We start from the raw sequence: 21,463 nt of genomic DNA on the forward strand, positions 1-21,463 counted from the left end.
CGGGCAGGGGTTTGTCCCAGTTGGCCCGAGACAACTTGGCCCTGGGCGGGGGAAGGGAGGCCGCGGCCGGCCCTGGGTGTGAGGAGGGGCCCCGGCCCGGAGCCGGGAGGGTCCCTTCCCCCTCCCCTCCCCCTGCATCGAGTGCCACATCTCCTCCTGACTCAGACAATTAGATTCAAAGGATGACCTCACTGCCTGCCGTCCCTCACTCGCTCCCTCCGCTAGCTCGGCTCGCTCGCTCGCCGCGCGCTCCTTCCTCCCCTCCTCCCGGCCCGCTCGCCGCCTCGCCCGCCCGCCCGCCCGCCGGGACTCTCGGGGGTGGGGGTAGGCGGGGGGGGGGGGACACGCCTGCTCCCCGGGCCGCCCGGGCCCCAGCCCCGAACCCCAGGGGCCCGATGACCGCGGGCGGCCGGGCGCACCCGCGGAGCGCCGGAGGCACCGACTGGGCGCCTGCACGGGGACCCAGGTCAGTGGCCGCGCAGCCGCAGGGCCGGAGAACTTGTCACCCCCGCTCCCGCGGCAGAGACGCCCCCGCTCGCGCCGCCCGCCAGCCCGCCTCGCCGCTTCCCGCTCCTTTCTCGGCCCCCGCCCCCCGCGGCTGCTCGGCCCTCCCTCTGCCAAGCTGTCTCTCTTCTCTTCTCTTTCTCCCCCCCCAGCCCCCCTCCTCTGCAGCCGGTGGGAGGGGCTGGGACTTCCTGAGGTCCCAGGGATGGGGCCGGGGCCCAGTGGCTGCAACTGGACCAGGCCTCTGAGCGAGGAGGGGGCTCTGGCTGTGTGCGTTGGCCTGGGGGAGGGGACCAGCACCTGGGTGGGAAGGGGGCTACTGAGAGAGAGGCCCAGGGTGTGGGGGACATCTAGACAGAGGGCATGAGCTCCTGATAGCTTTCTTTTCTCCCATCTTGTGGGCCTCTCCCCTGGCTTCATTTGTCCCCACCTCCTAGCTAACTTCAGTCCCCGCGGCCTGGCTTCATTTGGCCCCCACAGCCTATGTTCTTTTGGGCCCTGTCGCCTCGTTTCCGCAGACCTTGCTGCCTGATTTCTTTTGTCCCCACGGCCTGCTTTTCCTAAGTCCCCATCACCTGGCTTTATGGGGTCGCCCTGCCTGGTTTCCTTAGGTTCTGCTGCCCGGGGGTGTTCGCTCCCCCGCCTGGCTTCCATGGAGCCCTCTCAGACTCACTTTAGGATGGGGCATCAGGGCTCAAGCTACACCTGGAGTGGCAAGTGGTGAGGATGTCAACAGCATTGCCAATTGTTCTCCAGTTGGGGCCCTGCCAGCACAGCCTGGATTCCTTTCTGCCTGGACAGCGACACAGCGTCCTCTCTTGTGATGGGAGGTGGGGCTGCAGGGTCCAAGGACACTTTAGGATTCTTGTCCTCAGTGGTTTGTAAGAGGAGCACTGGCTTGGCCACTGCTGTCCCCATCTCTCTTTGGGGTCTGACAGTGATGACAGGGCTTTGGCAGGGGCTGGGGGTTGAGGTCGAGGCCTCATCTCCTTCCCCTTGCCTCCCTGCAGCCAGGCCTGACATTCAGGTGCCCTATAGACAGTTGTAGGCACAGAGAGGTTTTGAAGAGGCCTGGGGTCACTCAGCAGGTGGCTAGGCTGAGAGCTGCTGCTTCTCCTCATCCTGGAGAAGAGGGGGTGAGGAGGTGAGGCAGGAGGGCCCTGGGGGCAGGCTGGTTTCTGGGGTTTGCTGGCTCCTGCTGCCACCAGTGCCACCATCTCCTCACCTGGGGGCTCCCTCACCCCTCTGCTCTGGCCAGGATCTCCCCTCATTCCCAAATACTGGCAAAAGCAGGGTTAGGAGAGGAAGGAGCCGAGTAGGGAATAGTCTGTTTCCTCGATTTTCAGGAACTTTCCCTTCCTGCTTTAGGCCACCCTGAGCTTTATCCTGTCTTCCCCCAGGCACAGGCCAGGCAACCCGAGGTCCCAGCATGGAGTGTGTATCTATTTCCCACTGCCGAGTGTAGGGGTGTGAGGACTGAGGGTGCCGGGGGGTGGGGGTGGGGCTCTGCGTTTCTGGAGGTGCTCTGTTATCTGTGTGGAAGGGTGAGTGTTCTGAGTGTGTGCTGGTATCCATATGTGAGACCAGGACTGTTTTGATTGAGTGCGTGTGAGAGAGTCTGTTGTGTGTGACTGTGACTGTGATTCGTGTGTGCGCGCATACCAGCGTGTGCGAGGCTGTGGCAGCGGGTGTCCACGTGGGAGGCTGTGATGAGTGGCTGTGATGGGAGACTCCAAGTGCCTGTGTCAGCGAGAGGCTGCCTGGGTGTGTCTGTGAAGCTCTGGCTGTGTGTGGTGGAGGTGGGGGACTTTGGGAGGCTCTGCCAGTGGTAGTGAGAGCCCGAGTGTGCGTCCCATCTTGGGGTGAAGTGAGCACTGGGTGTCACGCACCCCTGAATCGCGGGTGTGTGTGTGAGCATGTGTGCGCGCATACTCATGCCTGTGTTTACCCATCAGGAACAGATTGCTCTGGCTTCCCCACTGTGCGGAGGGGAGGAAGGGGGAGGAAGGATGGCTTGCTTTTGCCCAGCAGACCAGAAGCTTCCTCAGAAGTAGTGTGTGCAGTGTGCGTGCGTGTTGGGGGGCAGGGAGAGCAGCGCACGTGAAGACAGTTGACGTTTCTGTTCCCCTGCTCACCTCTGGCTCTGTCGGAAAGACCATCTTCTGTTCTTTTCGTTACACATCAATGCTTCACATGCACTGCCCACCCCCACCCCCCCTTTGTGTGCGTGTGTGTGTTCGTGTGCGCACGTGTGCACGCGTGCGCGTGTACACACAAGCTTGCAAAGCATCAACCTCTGTGTATATATTCGAGGGTGTGTCTGCACCATAGCAGTGATGGGGCCAGGGGTGGGGTGTAATGGGAGATGCTGAGGCAAATAGGTCTTTGTCCCAGCCCCCAAGTCTGGAAAGCTATTCTGTCCATCCTTCTGTCTCCATGGAGGGCTCAGCGGCCTCCTTCCTGCCCCCGCCTCATCTGCTGCGAGCCCACTCCCCTGTTGGCGGAGGGAGGTCTCAGTCAGCCCTGTTGCTCTGCCCATCCCCCGCATTTCATGGAGTTCTTCCAGCTGTCTAACCTTGTGCTGCAGCATCTGTCCCTCCAAGAAGGCAGCGCCCAAGCCCCCACTCCCCCTAGACTTAACCCGACTGGTGTGTGGCCTTTTCTGGATAGAGGGATCCCCCTGATTCTTCTAGAAGCCAGAAGGGACTCTGGACTGGGGTTAGGGGATGAGGGATTTGGCGCTTGTACCTCAGGTGCTGTGAAGCTATCCAGAGCCCATGTGCCCAAAGGGAGGATATGAACTTATCTGCCCCTTCCTGCTTCCCATTTGAGAGGCAGGGGGCTGGATCAGATGACTTTTGAGGGAGAAGGCCCAGACCTTTTGCACCGAGAGGGCTGCTTAAGTCCAGGCCTGCATATGTGAGCATATACAAGCCGGTGCCCAGGTCACCAGGCAGCATGCAGGGCCCCGAGTGGGGCTCCACATGTGCGCACGGCTGGTGGGATTCAGACTCCCATCTCCCCAGAACACCTCCCAGCTGCCCAGCCAGGCCCGTCATATGGGAGGCCCGCAACACGCCCGCACACACGTGCAGCAGGGCACGCACATGCTGATCTCAGGGTCCCTACGGTGCAAGAGGCTGGGGGGTGGGGGGTTTGAGCGCTCAGAGTCCGGGCTGCTGCCAAAATCCATCGGAATCTTGTCCCCCACCCCCAGGCCCTCATCTCCGGCTGTGGAGGTCACAACAGCAGGTGCGGATACCCCCCCCCAACTCACTCACATTGGGCCGCCTCCTTTTCCACAGCCTCAGCCAGAGGCTGGAGCTGGGGGACCGCTCCCCCTGCCTCCCTCCTGGCCCCCCTCCCGCTGGTGCTCAGCTTCTCCTGCCCCCTTCTGCGGGAGAGGGGGGCATATGTTTGGGTGGGGTCCTTTCCCCTGAGCATGGGGGCTTGCTCCCGGAGCGGGTGGGGATGGGTAGCCCAGGAGGAGATACGGCTTGAGTCCTAAACCCAGGCATGGCTTCTGGGTCCTGTGCCACTTAGGGTGGGGGCACTGAGAGCTGAGAGGAGGGCCAGGTCTGGATTCAGAGAGAAAGGAGGAAGAGACAGGGGGAGACACCGTGGGAATAGGAGGCTGCCCCATGGCCAGCCGGCCCCAGCCCAGGAGCTGGCCCCTGACCCAGGCCCGCCCCCTCCCCCATGGGGGGCCCGCTGGGCCAGCTGCCAGGGGCCAGGCCTCCATCCTTGGCCTCCGCCCCACCCCCAGCCTCTGGACTGCTCAGGCCTCTGCCCCCCCCACCGCCCACGCTGTCCAGGCTGCCTAGGCCTGGTGGGATCTGGGGGCCTCCTGGCCTCAGCCCCTCCTCCCCATCCTGGAGCTTCCCGCCCGCCCAGACGGTCTCTCCCAGCCGCCCCCTCAGCCAGCACTGTTCCTCCCTGTCCACCATGTCCTTGTCCCTGTCTCTGCCCCTGCCCTGTCTCTCATTTTCCCTCTCTGTCTCCAAGTGTAGGTGTCTGTCTTCCCCCACCCTAATTCCTCTGCAGGTCTGAGGCCCCTAGAGTTTCCTAGGCCTTTGAATCAGCGGGTCGTCCTGCCCTGGGTTCTTGCCTCATTCCCAGGATGCATCTTCTAGGGCTGTGGTAGGGAGAGAAGAAGGGGATGAGGCCCCAACACAGAGTGCCTTTTCCCTTACCCTGGGGGATCCTGGAGTCTGGGGTTGCCAAGGGAGACTGGAAGCTATGGAGATGTCACCTTGGCCCCTGCTGTGGGCCAGATGCCCTCCCTCAGAGGGATGCTTCTGACCTCACCCCAGCCCCAGGCCGAGGGGGGTGGGGTCCAGGCCAGTGACCTTCATCGGATCTCAGTTTCTCGGAGGTACCACGTGGGGCCTCCCCGTTCATTCATTGTCCAGGCCAGATTGAACCTACCTGACCCTCAACACACCCACACCAACCAGCACCCTGAAGCCCGAAGCTCAGAACACGCTATTGCACATTGACACACACACAGTCAGAGCTGGGCCCCAGGCAGTGGTGCCCAGAACCCCCAGTCCCATCCTGGATGTGGCAGGGGTTCCCCAGGGTTGGGCTGAATAACTTAATGCAGGGGTGAATAGAGGCTTTCCCAGACTCACACTTCCCTTTCTTAGGTTTTGCCTTCAGCTGGGCAGGGGCTGAGGGTTGAGGTGCAGGGCACCTGAGCTCCTGCTGGGGCTGGCAAAAGGGGTCTTGGGCCCTGGATCCTAAGCCAGAAACTGAGTAGTTGAGGTCCTTGATCTGGAACACATCACTGTGTCAGTGTCCCTGCTGGTGACTGTCAGCCTCCGTGGTGTCAGCATTACTGAGGGCTGGTGTTACTCTGTGTGACTGTCCACCTTACTGAGTCTGCCAACGTCCCTGTGTCACTGTGGATGTCACTGTCATTGTTAGCCTATGTGACTGTCAGTCTCATTGCATCTTTGATTCTGAGGTTACTGTCGTTGTGACTGTGTCAGTGTCAACAGGTGTCATTGCCTTGTTTGTTGATGTCATTGTGTGCGGCTGTCACTCACTGCATCACTGTCACTGTGGTGACTGTCAGTATCCCTGTGTGTCATTGTCAACTGTGCAACTGTGTCATTTTCACTGGGTGTTGTCAGTGTGTAATGTCTTTGTGTCATGGTGGAACAGTGACAGTAAGTTGGGGGCCCAGGGTTGTCTCTTGATGTGTCAACCTGTGTGTGTGTGTATGTGTGTGGCAACACTGTGGGGTTCTGTGTCAGGAGAGGTGCTGGGCTTCTGTTTACAAGGGATTTGGGCTGCTGGGCACTTGCTAGTGGGGTGCCCTCTGTTCCCTCCTCATTTCTGGGGCTGGGGCTGGCGGCCAGGCTGGGCCTCTGGAAGGGTCTGCAGGGAGCCTGGGCCAGTTTGCATAGCCCTCATCTGGGGCTTTATGGGATTTAGGCTCCAGATCTATCCCAGAGCCATGGGGTGTGGACTTGGAAAGTTCCTGGGAAAGATGCTCTTTGCCCTGGGATGGGTGACCTGAGGTGAGCTAGGGTAGGGCAGAGGTGTAGCTTGGATGCCTCTGGCCTCAGCTTCCCTACCTGGGAATGGGCCCAGTGGGGACTTGGAGGGAAGAGGGAAGTGAAATTGGCCTGGGGCCCCCTGGACCTGCAGGTGGGGTGGGATGGGGGTTTTGGCCACCCTTATGCCCTGGGGGCTGGGCTCCTGGGTTCATAGGCAGAAGCCCTCCCGCCCCCAGGAAGCCCTGCTCTTGTCTCAGATCAGCCAGCACTGCTGCACTGATGGCATCCTCTCCTCACACTGCAGGAGGTGGGTGGGCTTGGAGAGATGCTCTTGGTGGGCACAGAGACCCTGTTGGGGTCTCTGTCACTCTCTCTGGGTCTGTCTCTCCCTCTGTCCTTGAATCTCTGCCCATCTCCTATGCTCCCTGTCTCTCTTCCTGTGCCTCTTCTTCCATTTCTCCCTGTCTTGTTCTTTTCTTGTCCCTCAGGGTCTCCGCTCACTGCTTTCCCTCTCTCCTTGCCTCTCTGTTCCCCCCTCCCTGGGTCTCTCCCTTTTCTGGGTGTCCCCAGCCGTGCAGCATCTGTCGTGGTACCCCATCCCCCCTCTCTGCAGCGCTTGCTCTCAGCAGCGCCCGTCTCCCATGGCTGCAGCCCCGTTGGCCCAGGGCCCGGCCCTTACAGTAACTCATCGGGCTGATGGAGGCGACTTTGATGAAGAAGCCTCCCCTCCCCCTGTGAGGACCCGGGTGTGTGTGTGTGTGTGTGTGTGTGTGTGTGTGTGTGTTTGCTTGTATGCCTTACGCTCATGCCAGGCCATCTCCTCACCCACATGGCCCTCCCAACTGGGACCAGGAAGGAGCAGGGAGCAGAGGACCACCCTGTCCCTCTACTCCCATTCTGTGATCTAACCTCTGTCCACTCTGCTTGGTTCCTCTCCCATGTGGTGGGCAGTGGGCTGGCTCTGAGGAGACGGCATGGGTGGACGGCAGAGAGGGTCGGGGAGGGTCTGAGGGCGCCCTGCAGGGGAACCACGTAGGCCTCCAGCCTCCTATCTCCCTTTCTCCAGCCCCAGCTCTGAGTTTTGGCACTGGTTCATCCTGGGTTCGTTTGCTCTGAGTTTAGCACTGGTTCATCCTGGGTTCGGTTGCTCTGAGTTTAGCACTGGTTCATCCTGGGTTCGTTTGCTCTGAGTTTGGCACTGGTTCATCCTGGGTTTGGTTGCTCTGAGTTTAGCGCTGGTTTATCCTGGGTTTGTTTGCTCTGAGTTTGGCACTGGTTCATCCTGGGTTCGTTTGCTCTGGGTTTAGCACTGGTTCATCCTGGGTTCCTTTCTTCGCCCCACCACTTGCTGACTGTGACTTTGGCCATTGTCTTACCCTCCTAGGCCTGAGGAGTAGCTAAAGATGGGGGAGTGGCAGAGGGTCAGGAGCTAGGCCAGGTGGTAGCAAAGGCCTCAGGGGTCACAGATGTGGGAGGGGTAGCCGAGGCCAATTGGGGCCTAGAGAGATGAGCTGTGCCAGGGAGGGGCAGCCGGAGCTCCTGCGGCTGTAGCTGGAGGAGAACCAGGTGCAGAGGGGAGGGCTCGCCTGGTGAGGGGCGAGTGTAGCAGTGGGTAGGCAGGAGCCCTTCCCATAAAGGAGGCCCTGGAAGTCAGATTCTCTCCGGCTCCCCAACCTGCCACTCCAGGCTGACGGCCACACTCGTCTCCCCTGCTGTAGCTCTGTCTGCAGTGTCTCTGGCTGTTTCTCTGGCAGTGTGTCCGACTGTGTGTCTGCATGCCCCTGGCAGTGTTTTGAGTGGTATGGATACTTCCTGACTGAGCATCTGACTGTGTCTCTGGCTCTCTCAGTGGCAGTTTTCCTGGGTGTATGCCTGTTTGTGTCTATCAGTTCCTCTGGTATTTCTCTGCCTGTGTGTCAGGCAGTTTCTCTGGCATGGTTTCTGACAGTGTCTCTGGCTCTCCGGCTCTGTTGCTGATGGTTTCTCTGCCTGTGCTGCTTACTCTTTCTCTGATATGTCTGCCTGCGTCTGGCCGAGTCTTTCACAGGGTTTCTTGCGGGCCCTTTGGTTGTGTGTTGGCCGTGTTTCTGGCTGGTTATCTGGTTTGTCTACCTGTTTCTCTGGCTTTGTCTGATCGTGCCCGACACAGTCTCTCCAGTCTGTGTGTGGGCTCTTTTCCTGGGGCTCTGTCTCTTGTTTTGGGCAGTGTCTCTGGCTAGTGTCTTTGCTGTGTGTCTGGCTGTACCTCTGGTAGTGGCCGTGGTTGAGTGTCTGGCAGTGTCCCTCTCTGGATCTCTGCTTCTGTCTTGTTGACAGTCCCCCTCTCTCCTCAGACTGGGGCAGGAGAATCAGGTTTGGAACCTTTCCTGCAGGAGATAGTTATTTCCCTGCCCTCAGGTATGGGCATGTGCTGGGGTGGAGTGGGGTGAGGGCAGCTGGACCCATCCCAGGAAGCAGGACAGCAGGTAGGGGGGCCACTGGATCCATCCTGGCTTCTGGGAACATGTCCTGAGTGTGCTTTGTGTACCCACATGGGAGTGTGTAGACAATGATGCATATGTGCTGGGCTGGGGCTCCCAGGCTCCTGGGCTGAAGGACAGGCTGTGGTCCCTGACAGGGAAAATCCCTCATCCTTCTCATGATCATTAGTGTCCACTAAAGCAAAAGCCACATCTGACCTGGTCACAGTGTACCACTGCCCTGGTACCCTGCTGCTCTGTGAACTTCCCAGAGCCCAGTGGGGCAAGACTCACCCGGGGATGGGGGTGGGTAGGGGGAACATGGCAGGGGCAGATCCGAGGGGCTCTCTCCCCAGGAGCGTGGCAGGCGGCCTTTTATTCAAGGCAATTTGGAGAAGTGTAGACCTCCAGTCAAGTTAGAAAATCACCCTTTCAGTTTGTGATGTTTATAGCTAATTAGCTAACCTTACCAGTGAAGTTATTTTTTTCCTAGAAAAATGGCCCTAGCATTACCAGTGATCTGTAACCCATCCTGCCTCCAGCGGCTGTAATGAACAACAAACCATTGTAGGTTGCCTTCTACCATCTTAGCAGACCTCTGCCTACAGATGCCAATAATGTTTTCTGTTGCTTGAAGAGGATCCTGAGCCCCATTAAGAAGGGCATTTGGGGGCTTCCCTGGTGGCGCAGTGGTTGAGAGTCCGCCTGCCGATGCAGGGGACACGGGTTCATGCCCCAGTCTGGGAGGATCCCGCATGCCGCGGAGCGGCTGGGCCCGTGAGCCATGGCCACTGAGCCTGCGCGTCCGGAGCCTGTGCTCCGCAACGGGAGAGGCCACAGCAGTGAGAGGCCCGTGTACAGCAAAAAAAAAAAAAAAAAAAAAGAAGGGCATTTGGGGTCAAGGTGCCCTGGCCCTAGGGCTGGGATTTCCCAGTCTCGCCTGAGAGGAGTGGGGGCTCCCCAGGAGGCTCCTGCCTCGGCTGATGCTGCCCCTTTCCCTGCCGCCCACTCTTTCCCAACAGATGGCTGTTCCTGTCCCATGGGCCTGCTGTGCCGTGCTTGCTGCTGCCGCTGCCGTGGTCTACGCCCAGAGACACAGTCCACATGGTGAGTGCTGGGTGGGGGAGCTCCCTGCTGACCCCCTCTGGGAGCTGAGCGTGAACCCTCCCCGGCATAGCTGTACTCACCCACCCAAGAGCCACGTACTGCCATAGGCTGGCATTGTCACACGTGAACATGAGTCATATGACACTGGTATACGGGGTGATCCACTGATGTCGTCCCATAAACACAGTCCCCCAGTCACTCCTGGGTGGTCTCATGCTGATGGTATCTCTGGCTTGAGATGATCTGTCCCTCTGCCCACTAGCACTGATACAAGGTACAGGCGGGTGGGATGGGAGTTGGGGGCAGCTAGGGGTAGGGCCCTGTACGGTATCTGGTGAAATGGGGTCCCCTCGGATTTATGGGGGTGCAGTGGGAGGCACTGAGACAGAATATTTCTCCTTATCCCAGAAGGAATACAGGGACAGAGATGGTAGACTGAGAACAAGGTGTGGGGATGGGGCAGGGTGACAAGTGGGAGAGGGCTGGCACATCAAGGAAGGGGCCCGGTCAGTGAGCTGGGTTGGCTGGAGGGGGCAGGGATTGCTCAGGCTGCGCCACTGGCAGCCTCCTGCCCTTCCCCTACCACCTGTCCAGTGAGTGCTGAGTCCTCACACTCCACGGGGCAAGGAGCTGCACCCCTGCTGGGAAACTTTACCACTAGCCCTTCTGCATCGGAGGCAGCACCTCAGACAGCCACGTCAGTACGAGGTCTGACCTCGAAACTCCTTGAACGAGGGAGGCTCCAAGTGTAGGGAGCTCCCCCCTTGGTTGTGTCCTGCCCCCCACCTCAGTTAGCTCAGGTAGAGGCAGAGAAGGTGGGGGCATCTCTGGGGCCCAGGCGCAGAGCAGACCCTAATGGCTGAGCTCCATGACCCTCAAGGCTGTGGGTTCAAGGAGGGCAGTAGGTCGAGGCTCCTGTGGCCTCTTCCTCATGAGCCCAGCACTGAGGCCCAGAGAGAGCCTGGCCTGCCCCAGGGCTGCTCCGCAGTGGGCAGGGACTGAAGGGACCACCAGGCCAGCCCATCGACCCCCACCTGCAGTCGGCCTGCCTGGGGCTCCTGTGCTGACCGGACCAGCCTAGGCCCACCAGCGGTCTTTCCCGTTGGCCTCGCCCCTGCCCTGTGTGTGGGCATAGGCTGCATCTCTGAGAGTGTGAGACTGTCCTTGTGCGTTAGGCTGTGTTCTTGTGTGAGCGAGACTGTGTCCCTGTTCGGGTGTGTTTCTCTGTGTAGTTATATCCTTGTGGGCTGTGCCCTGTGTGTGACATAGTTGATGTGTGACCGTGGCCTTTGTGGGGTTTTGTCCTTGTGGTTTAGACTGTACCCCATGTGTGATAGTTTGTTAGTTTCTCTTTGTTTCTGTCTCTTCGTGTCCCTGTGAAACTGTCTCTCTGTGTGTGAGACCATGTCCCCATGTGTAACTGTGCCTCTGGGTGACAGTGCCCTTCCTGTGCGTGCATGTGACCTTTTATCAGATGTTACTGTCCCTGAAGTGGGACAGTGTCCCTGCGTAGCTGTGACCTTGTGGATGGTTGTCTTGGGTGTGCTTTTTCTTCTTTGTGGTGACTGTCTTCATCCTGTGTGTGGTGATGTGAAGTTGCTTAGGACGCCTGGGGGGACTGTTTCCGGTATGTGGTCCCCATGTGAGCCCATGTGCACAGGTGTGAGGGAGCTGTCAGCTCTATCCCTGTGTGTTTTCGATGTCCATGACCTCATCCTGTCTCTGTCTCTTATCCTGGCTTCTAACAACCTTTTCACAGCTGATTCCTTTGGAGCATTTGTCACCGCGTCAGGGCCAAGAACCCCATCCTCCCCCTGCTGCTTGATTTAATTTCTGAAATGGACAGCACATCAGTAGGGGCACCCACGGGGTGGGAGGAAAGCTGTCCAGAGACAAAGGATTAAATCACTGCCATCTTTGGAGCTGTTGCATGGCTGTGTGTATTGCTGTTGCTGTGTTAATTGTAGCAGTTGTGACACTGTGTGATTGTCATGTCACATTACCCCCTCTGCCTCTGCGTTGTGGCCTGTAGTTGTCATCTGTCATTGTGTTGTCACTTTTTCATTCCTGCCCTGCCCTTACATGGTTGGTTTGTCACTGTTGTCAGGTTGTGTTTCCGTTTCCTTTGTGAGGCAGACAGGGTTCCCCACGTGTTACCCCACTGCCATTACATTCGTTGTGCTGTTGGGTTGGTTTCCTCATCTTGCGGCTTGTACCTGCCCCCCAGTATTAAAGGCCCATACTGGGGCCGTGTTAGTTCTGAGCTGCTGTTGGTCAGTGTCGATGTGTTGCTGCTGGGACCGTGATGGCCACGCCCCCTCCACGATGGTCAGTTTTCAGCCTCCTCCTCAGGCCGCTGGATGCAGTCTCTCTGCTGGGGCGGGGGTGGGGGGGGCGGGCGGTGTGTGTGCAGAGAGAGGGGCTTGGCGTGTTTCCTGGAAGCTCCAGGTTTTTGGAAGGGAGGCTGGAGGGGGGCTCCGTGGCTAGGGCTGGTGGACTGGGGGGGCTCTATGGCTTGAGCCGTGGACACTGGGCCTCTGGTCAGAGGGAGGCCCCCAGTCAGTCTCTGGTCCAGCCTCACAGCTGTGGCCTCCAAGGCCCCCCGGCCACCACCCTTCCGCCTGTTCACCCTCTGTTCGGCTGGTCCCAGGCCCCACAGACGAGTGGTCAGGGCTGGCTGGGTTTCCTGCTTCCCTCTCCTTTGACAGGGCCAGAGAGGCTCAGAGAGGGGTGAGACAGAGACAGGCAGCGGGGGAGAGAGCTGGAGATACAGAGAGATCCCCGGCCCAGGGAGGGTGACCGAGGCAGCAAACAGGGACAGATGTTTCAGCAGAGAGAAAAGCAGAACTGGGGAGGGGTCTATAAAGGAGGGAAGGGGGCGGTGGCATGGGGCCGGGGGCGGGGTGGGGTGGGGTATCCCTACTCCCTGCAGTCCTGGTGGTGTTAACAAGTCTAATTAAGAGGCCACTGGCCCAACTTAATTGGCTCCTTAACAGGAATTGCCTCTGAAAATCCCCCAGCTAGGCAGGGTGGCTCTCTGGAGGGGAAATGTGAAGGAGTGTTAACCAGGGATACCGCTGCCACCACCACCCCGCCCCCCTCCCCCTCACTCTGCCCCTCCCACCCTCACTCCACAGATCTGGCTGGGACCAGGGAAGCATCTGTCCTTCCAGGCTTGGGGGGCAGGATGAGGAGGGTAGATTCGCATCTCCCGGTGCCCGCTTCTCTGGGGCTGTCTGTAGAATCGGTGCCTTAGACTTCCTCTGTCCCACTCGCCCCCCCACCTAGCGCTGCCTCTCGACAGGTGCTCCCTCCGGCCCTTCCACTCCAGTCTCCTGGGCTCTGTCCATCACGCCTGGGTTGCCGAGGCCAGGGCTGAGGTTTGCTTTTGCCTCTGACAGGCCCCTCCTGGGGGCAAGAGAGGAATGGTCAGAGAGCTCCCTCAGTCCCAGCACTCCCTGACCCACACCCCAAGCAGTTCCTGCCTCATGATGATGTTGACAGCTGCTAGGAGTTCCCTAGGGCTCCTGTCCAGGACCCTGCCCATTCTCCCTTCTCCTGCTGCTGCCCCAGCCCTGTATGGTTGGGAGCGGGGGACTTGTCAGGGACTCAGAGTCAGGGAGAGGGAGAGAGGCAGGACAGAAAGACGAGGATGGGGAAGATGAAGAGATGGGAAGAGACAGAGGGAGGAGTTCAGGAGAGGGGCCCCTCAGCCCCAGCTTGCCTGGGTAGCAGATGTCAGTGACTGGAGCTGGGCCTGTTGGTAGCAAGACGTTGGGGTCATGGGGGTCAGGAAAACTTTTAAAAGGACCTGGGGACTGGAGGTGAACTGGGTCTTCTCTCCCAGCATGCTACACAAACTCTCTACACATACACACACACACACAGTCCCCAGACGTGCACACACACGTACGAATTTGGAGGCACTCGCATGCCTGTACCCTTGTACGGCCGCACAGGAATTTTGCATACCCCTCATCTCCCCAGGACACTCACATCGTGAGACTCATAGCGTCTCGGCCTGGACTCCTCACTTTCGCACATTCACGGGCTCTCATCCGTGCACGTTTGCCTGGGGGTGCTGGACGGGGCTGTGACCTGTGGCTTTTGCCTTGTGCCCTCCCCGGCCCCCACAGAGACACCCCACGTGCAGTACGAACGCCTGGGCTCAGACGTGACTCTGCCGTGTGGGACGGCGAACTGGGATGCAGCTGTGACGTGGCGGGTGAATGGGACAGACCTGGCCCCTGACCTGCTCAATGGCTCTCAGCTCGTGCTCCGTGGCCTGGAACTGGGCCACAGCGGCCTCTACGCCTGCTTCCACCGCGACTCCTGGCACCTGCGCCACCAAGTCCTCCTAAATGTGGGCTGTAAGTGTTACTCCCAGCACCCCTCATTTGACCTCCCACTTCACTCAAGGGCGTTGTCCACGAGGCCCGGACCCTTGGCCCGGTTCAAAGCCCCTTCCTGGTGGTAGTGGTGGAGGCCCTGACCCTTGCCCTCTGATCCTATTTGAGCCTGCTCTTCTGACCTCTGAGCCCAGTCTCACCCCGAATGCGGACCCCTGGCATTTTGCACTTGTATCCACCCCCACTGGAGATCTTTGAGATCCTAAAATCCTGTTCCCTATGACAAGATGGGCACAGGAGGGCTGGCAGGCATGGCCCACCTAGGGCCTGGTAGGGAAGAATCCTAGAGTCACAGCTCCGAGCTGGAGTGGCCTCACTCCACTGTGTCCTCTCACAGGGTCTGGCCCTGAGGACCTTAGGGAAGAAAATGGGGTATACGGTTATGCAGGTAGAGGTATGGTACTCTGGGAAGCTCCAGGGAAGAAGGAAGGCTTCCTGGAGTGTGAAGCACATGGAGACTTGGAAGATTTGGAAGATACACTGAAAAAGTTCTTTCTGGCAGAGAGCTGAGTGTGACCATAGGTTTCAGAGGCTGGGAGGGCATGCAAAGGCCACTTGGGTTGGTATAAATGGCAGAAGGTTGCTGAAGGAGGGGACAGGGCAGATCATGATCCTAGAAGCTGGGGAGTGACATGATAAGAGTCATGTTGTTAAAAGGTCCCTCTCTCTGTGCTGAGGGGAGGCAGGTGGATGGGCAAAGGCAGGGCCAGGAAGGAGGCTGTTGCTGGGATGCGGGAGAGATGAGGGGGACCTAGGACCGGGGCATAGAGTTGGGGAAGGTGAGAGGGGGTGATTGGACCTCCAGGAGTTGGTGATGGATTGGAGGTAGGGAGGACAGGAGAATAGAAAGGGGGAAGAGTCAAGACGGCTGGTGGTACCAATCGCTGCAACAGAGACAAGGTGGAAGGGTCAGCTGGAGGAGAAGATGGCGTGTTCTGTTTACACGGTGTCTCAGTTTTGGTTTCCCTAGAATCAGGTGAGAATTTGCATACAGGTGGTCTATTTGGCAGGTGACAGAAACATCACAAGGGAATGGGAAAGTGATAGAAAAGGAAGTTAAGCTAGCCAGTAAAGGGGGAGTTATCTAGCCACTGCTTCTGGGCAACTGGCGCTTAACCCGCTGGGGGAGCCCTGGGAGCCGAGGCAGAATGTGTGCCTCAGAGTTCTCCTGCCTAGGGAGTGCGGGGCCTCAGATGCTTATACAGTAAGGGGTCGGGGTGGGGCTGCTTTAATTCCCCAGCACTTTTGGCCTGATGCCCTGACAGGCAATGCAGGTTTTGGTGGCCAAAGAAAGCTCTGAGGCAAATAACTGCAGAAGCGGTCAGTGGGTACGGGTGAGGGATCTGCGGCACCACCATCTGCTATAGACATGTTGGGTTGTGGTCCCCGGGGGACAGCCGGGAGTTGATGGCTGGTAGCCAGTGAATCTAAGTTTCTGGGACTCGGGGAGAGGCCTGTGCTGGAGATGGGAATTTGGGGGGTGGTTGTCAGCATTAACTCTTTGGGAGGGGGTGAGATGGCCAAGGGTGAGATTGTGGGGTAAGGAGAGAAGAGGACCCAGAACCCAGCCCTGAAGACCATCACTGTAAAAGGGGTTGATGGAAGAAACGAGCCACAAAAAGAGATGAAAGATCACAAGGAGCCGGCAGGAAGGTAGAAGGAAGAGCAGGTGAGTGTGATTCTGAAGAGGCGTTTGCAGAATCGGGATGGTGAGGTTATCAGTGTTGCTGATGGTCGTCTGGGCAGGCCTCTGGAGCTCAGCCAGAGGCACCAACTGACAGAGTAAATACTCTGAAAATAGTTTCTTTTCTTCTTGAGCCAAGGATTCAAGCTTCTCCGGCCTCATCCCACTTGGGTGATGCACCCCACTGTCTGAAGATGGTTTCTTTACTCCTGGGAGCTACTGAGGGGAGGAGATGCTTGAGGGACCTGGGAGCAGGCCCTTTCCCCACTATCAGGAGACTGGTGTGGACAACCGTGGGAAATGTTAGGCTGAAGTGTTGCTCGGGGTCCGCCACAACACTGGCCCGTCAGTGGGGCTAGAGGAGAGGTACAGGTATGTTTTGGTAGGGATGTTCCTTTCCCCACAGAAAAGCTTTTTTATGTGTTTAAACTGGAGAGACGGCAGTCATCACGAAACGCCTTAGTTGCAAACCGAGGGTGGAGTGACCCCTGTTGGCCAGCTTGAGATATGCAGGATCAGCCCACCAGAGTCCTCCCTGGCCCACCACAGGGTACGTTAGAAGTGGACCACGCAGCCTAGCCCTGGGCCCTTACATGGGGAAAAGGCCATATATTGAGTGGCATGCAAGGAGTATGAGGCCAACTTGGTACAAGTCACCCATACCCTTGTCTTCTCAGTTCGAGTCCCAGAAGTCCTCAGGATGGACAAGGCTGGATGTGATGGCTGGGCCTTGGTGGCTCTGGGCCCCCATTCCTGATGACTCGATTTTCTTTGAGAGGTCATTGGAAGGGGATTGGGTCTAGATGTAATGCCTGCAGCCATACCCACAGCTGCCCTTTGTGACCAGAGCCCAGACCTTTTTTTTATAAGTTTTTTTTTAAATTAATTAATTAATTTCTTTTTGGCTGTGTTGGGTCTTCGCAGCAAGCAGGGGCCACTCTTCATCGCGGTGCACGGGCCTCTTACTGTCGCGGCCTCTCTTAGTTGCGGAGCACAGGCTCCAGACGCACAGGCTCAGTAGTTGAGGCTCACGGGCCTAATTGCTCCGCGGCATGTGGGATCTTCCCAGACCAGGGCTCGAACCCATGTCCTTTGCATCGGCAGGCAGATTCTCAACCACTGTGCCACCAGGGAAGCCCCAGACCTTTTATATATAGTGCTGACCACTCCCCAGGCCCTGCCTGTCAGAGGAGAGCTGGCCGTGAGTTGGCTGTAGCATTGGTTACAGATACTTATCTCTCATTGCCTTGTTTCCTTCTAAAGAGTTGGTCAGAGGAACAGGGGACATTAACCATGATTGTTTCAGTCACTTTATATTAGTAACAAGAGACTGGGTTTGGCAACACTCAATATCAAATTATCCTTCTCGCCAGTGCTCAGAGAACAGGACAGAGCTACCCCTGATTTGTGGGCCATTCAAACTAAAAATTGTTCAGTATTTATCCTAAACATGTAAGATTTTCATGTCTCTATTTCCAAGGGAACCTGATCATAAAAAATTCCGTTGGAAGTCCCCTTAACCAGGCTGATCCCTGAACTGCTTCCTCCTGACCCACCTTCCTGCCCTCAGGCAGATGGTCACAACCAGCAAGGAGGCCCCTACCCGGGGTGATGAAAGGATCCCCCACATTAGGAAACAGGATCACAAGGTTCCTTTTAGCAGCATCCTTTTGTTTCCTTAGACACTGCTAATTCCATGTCATTCTGATTTTAAGCTGAAATAAATCAGAGATTGACTAATTTTAAATAGACAGTTCTTTGTCCAGTTTTAAAATATTTGTATTTGATGGGTCAGGACAGGAACTCCCGAACCCCTGGTTCAGCATCGCTTCCTCCTCAGCTCTGTTTGATGGGGAAGGAGAGAGCAGCCTGTGGTTGAAGAAGAAATTGGGGAGAAAAGACGGGTAGAAGGCGGGCATTTAGGAGTCCAGAAGTTGGGGTGCCTCGAGGGATGTCACGAGATAAGGTTAGCACAGGCCGTGGGCCTTGAATGCCAGGCAGGAGGAGGAGTGTGGGTGCGGCCTGGGCAGGGCTGGAGCTGGAAGGGTCACCCCGCCCCGCCTGGCCTGATCTGGCCTGGCCAGGGGTGTGGGCAGCCTGACCCCCCTCCTCTCTGAGCCAGCGGGCAGGCCTCGTGCATGCCGGGGGCTCCAGCCCAGGCGGGCTGGCGAGATGAGAGGAAAAACATGCGGTTTGGTGGGCTGGACATGGAAAAACAAGCCAGTTAGGAAAACAAACAAATCCTGGGCCAGCGGGGGTACACTCACGCATGCACACGCACACAGCCCCGCGTGGGACTCAGGGACGCCCTGCCACGGGCTGATGCTGTCACTTGGGCATCTCAGGAGCCCCCATGGGGGCAACTCAGGAAGTCTGGGCATCCAGGAGCATGCCTGTATGTGATATCATGACACGTATGCGTATGGGCTTTTGCTCACACACAGCCTCTAACACGCTCTCACACGGTGTTCAGCTCATACGTGTGCACACACTTGGAATTCTGGGCACCTTCCCACACCCACAATTCGAAAAATGCATTCAGACTTAAGTTCCGTCTCATACGCAGTGTCTCAGGTTTGTAGTCCTGCTGTCACTGTTTCACACACAACAGCGCATTTACACGCATTTGCACGGAGGACCTCAGCCGCACAGCCTCACACATGTAGACAATCCCTAAGTCACACAGCCTCACCCCGAGCCCCACACAAATGCAGTCACCCGGCCACGCACAGCCAATCGCAGTGACACTGCTGCCGAGTCCCAGTTACACACAGGAAGCCTCTCGGAGTTACGCACACAGCCTCACAATGGCAGTCTCTTACAAACAGCTTCTCCCCTGACTTGCAGCGCGCTCCCAGCAGGCCTCCTCACTGCATACTGTCCCACAGCCTCACACTTGGTCTCTCTCAGCACCCCCACCTCCGCCCACCCGGCCGCTCAGCTGGGCTCCAGCTGCAGCAAGTCACTCCTTTTCTTCCTTTTCTTTGTTTTTCTTTCCTCCTTTTCCCTCTGAGAAACCTGGTCCCTGTCAGGAAACCCAAGCCCTTCCCTACTCAGGGCCCAGGGCCAGGCAAGAGTAGCCAGATGACAGACAAAGCCCTGCCTGCCCTCCCCCCCCGCCCCCCATGACCTGCCCAGTCAGAGAGGGGAACTGGTTTGCGGGGGGATGTCTGAGGGGAGACTGGTCCGAGGGGAGAGGATGGTCAGAGGGAAATGGAGGAAACCAGCCAACGGGGAGGCTGGGCGGGGGCGGGGGCCTGCGAGTCCAGTGCCGTGGCCCGCTCTGCCCTCCGAAGAGTCCCAGGTGGCAGGGAGCTGACTCTGCAGGCTTCAGTGCCCCCCCCCCGCCCCCCGCCCAGTGCCCTTCTCCTTTGAAGCTGGGGGTAAGGGAGGGTGGTGGTAGGAGGGGACAGTGGAGGCTTCTCAGCCAACCTCGGAATGTCCTTTCCTCCTGGGGTGGCTGCCAACTCCGGCCTGGCCCACAGGCCCCCACGAGGCGCTTCCTGTGTCCTTGGCCACCCCCACACACACACACCATGCCTCTGTGTCCCTGGGCAGATAGGCACGGAGTACGTGAGGCGCGCAGAATGAACATGGAAGAGACACAAGATGGACGTGGGGCCAGGAGGGCTTCCCGGGGGAGGCAGGCGGCAGCGGGCAGAAAGCAGGCTGCCCCTCGTGCAGGCTCAGCTGGCCTCCAGCTCTCCCCTGCAGGCCAGGGGCTGGAGCCACCTCTGCCCACAGCGTAGCCCACACCACCTGCCACATACAAGCTCCTCTCATGCCTCTCTGACGCCTTCATCTCTCCTGCTGCAAAGCCAGATCGGGCCTTGGGGGTTCGGCCCCAATACATACATACTTCACATATACTGGACATGTACATGCAGTCACACACAGCCATTCACAATCCCGTGCACACTGTGGATGGAAGCCCACGGCTCCCAAGTATCACCACGGCCACTCAGCAAGCGTGGACATGCACTCCCCCTCACAGTCCCTGGCTTATTGAGCTGCCCCCCTCCCATTTCCTGTCCACCTGTCAGGCAGAGGGTGGGGTGGGGGGGGCACAGGAGGGAGGTGTCAGTGTCCCTGGAGCCGTGGACGGACATGCCTTGCCTGGGTCAGATCACAGAAGCTGCCTCCTTCCAGGAACCTGAGCCGGCTGTCCTCATGCCTTACCGAATGCCCGAGGGTGGGACAGCTGGTCTAAGTGCTCACAGCAGCAAAAAGAGTGGTTAGACAGCAGAGAGGACTTCCCAAGTATGTGTGTGTGGTCGTGTTGGTGGGTATCCTTGTCCTGGTGTTTAGTACCAGCTCTGGCTTGCTGTGTGACCACAGGTAGGTTCCCATCCCTCTCTGGCCCTCCGCGTTCCCCAGAGTAAAGGCAGGTGCTGACCATATAAAGGGCTGCTTTTTTCTTTTTTAAAATAAATTTATGTATTTATTTATATTTGGCTGCGTTGGGTCTTCGTTGCTGCGCTCGGGCTTTCTCTAGTTGTGGCGAGTGGGGGCTACTCTTCGTTGCAGTGTGCGGGCTTCTCACTGCAGTGGCTGCTCTTGTTGCGGAGCGCCGGCTCTAGGGTCATGGGCTTCAGTATTTGTGGCACACGGGCTCAGTAGTTGTGGCTCGCAGGTTCTAGAGTGCAGGCTCAGTAGTTGTGGCGCACGGGCTTAGTTGCTCCGCTGCATGTGCGATCTTCCCGGACCAGGGCTCAAACCCGTGTCGCCTGCATTGGCAGGTGGATTCTTAGCCACTGCATCACCAAGGAAGTTTCCTAAAGGGCTTCCTTAGGGGTCTGTGATGGAGAAGCTGGGGGCTGGGGCTGGGGTGAGGTACACACCAAGGGAACAGCAGCTTCCTCTCTGCACACACACGCAGTCACACATAGACATGTGCTCTGAGAGCCATACACATAGACGTTCCTACATACGTACCCACATTCCATCACACGTCACTCATTCACGTCACACACAGACACATATGTGACATGTATGCATATGAACAGCCGCCCAGTGCTGTCGTTCATGTGGAGCCACCAGGCCTGTCCTCGTGTTTCTCATTCTCTCCCGAGGGGAAGCCTGGGATGTCTCTTCTCCAGGGAGTGCACCCTGATCACCCCACCAACCAGAGGACCCGGTCAAGAACCCCCCTTGGCCTCTGTTGCACAATCTTCCTCTGGAAATGGATGCAGTGTGGCAGGAGATTTGGGGCTGGGGCCGATTCCCCCAGACATCACCTCCATCCTGTGATCGATGAGCTGAGGCCTGCAGCCCCCTGCTCCCCACGTTCCCGCCTCCATTGAGCAGGTGGGGGGGCTCTCTCCATACAGCCCTTGTTTTCCTTTAATTAAACATCTGGCTCTCTGTGGCCTGGGAAGCCTCAGACCCTCGCTGACAGCACCCTCCCCCCGCCACCTCTGGCATTGCTGATGGGTTGAAGGGGGAGAGCTGGGTTCTGGGGCCCACCTGTCCCCACACTAACGCAGGGGACTGGGGGCTCCAAGAGTGTCCTGACCGTGCTGTCCTCACCCCCAGTGCCGCCGCGGGAGCCCGTACTCAGCTGCCGCTCCAACACTTATCCCAAGGGCTTCTACTGCAGCTGGCATCTGCCCACTCCCACCTACATCCCCAACACCTTCAATGTGACTGTGCTGTGAGTAGATGCACCTGTGACCTGGTTCCAACCCTGACCTCTGACCTCTCCCCCGGCCCCCCACCATGCCCTCAGTCCAGACCCTAGCCCAGCCTTGGGCTTGACCTTCCCCCAGCCTCTGCCCTACCCGACCTTGATGT

At 58.3% G+C, this 21,463-nt stretch overlaps 1 protein-coding gene across 1 annotated transcript in view; it reads left to right on the forward strand.

Annotated features, from left to right (window-relative positions):
* CNTFR (ciliary neurotrophic factor receptor) overlaps positions 1-21,463 on the forward strand; it is a 34,125-nt gene that overhangs the window by 6,076 nt on the left and 6,586 nt on the right. Inside the window, exons 2-4 of the mRNA XM_022551607.3 lie at positions 9,493-9,577; positions 13,714-13,947; positions 21,206-21,323. Coding sequence (XP_022407315.1) covers positions 9,493-9,577; positions 13,714-13,947; positions 21,206-21,323 — 437 coding nt within the window. The remainder of the gene's footprint in view (positions 1-9,492; positions 9,578-13,713; positions 13,948-21,205; positions 21,324-21,463) is intronic.

Source organism: Delphinapterus leucas, chromosome 6 (genome assembly GCF_059928025.1).
Source record: "Delphinapterus leucas isolate spDelLeu-1000000601 "Yukka" chromosome 6, BTC_Dleu_Yukka2, whole genome shotgun sequence".
Taxonomy (NCBI): domain Eukaryota; kingdom Metazoa; phylum Chordata; class Mammalia; order Artiodactyla; family Monodontidae; genus Delphinapterus; species Delphinapterus leucas.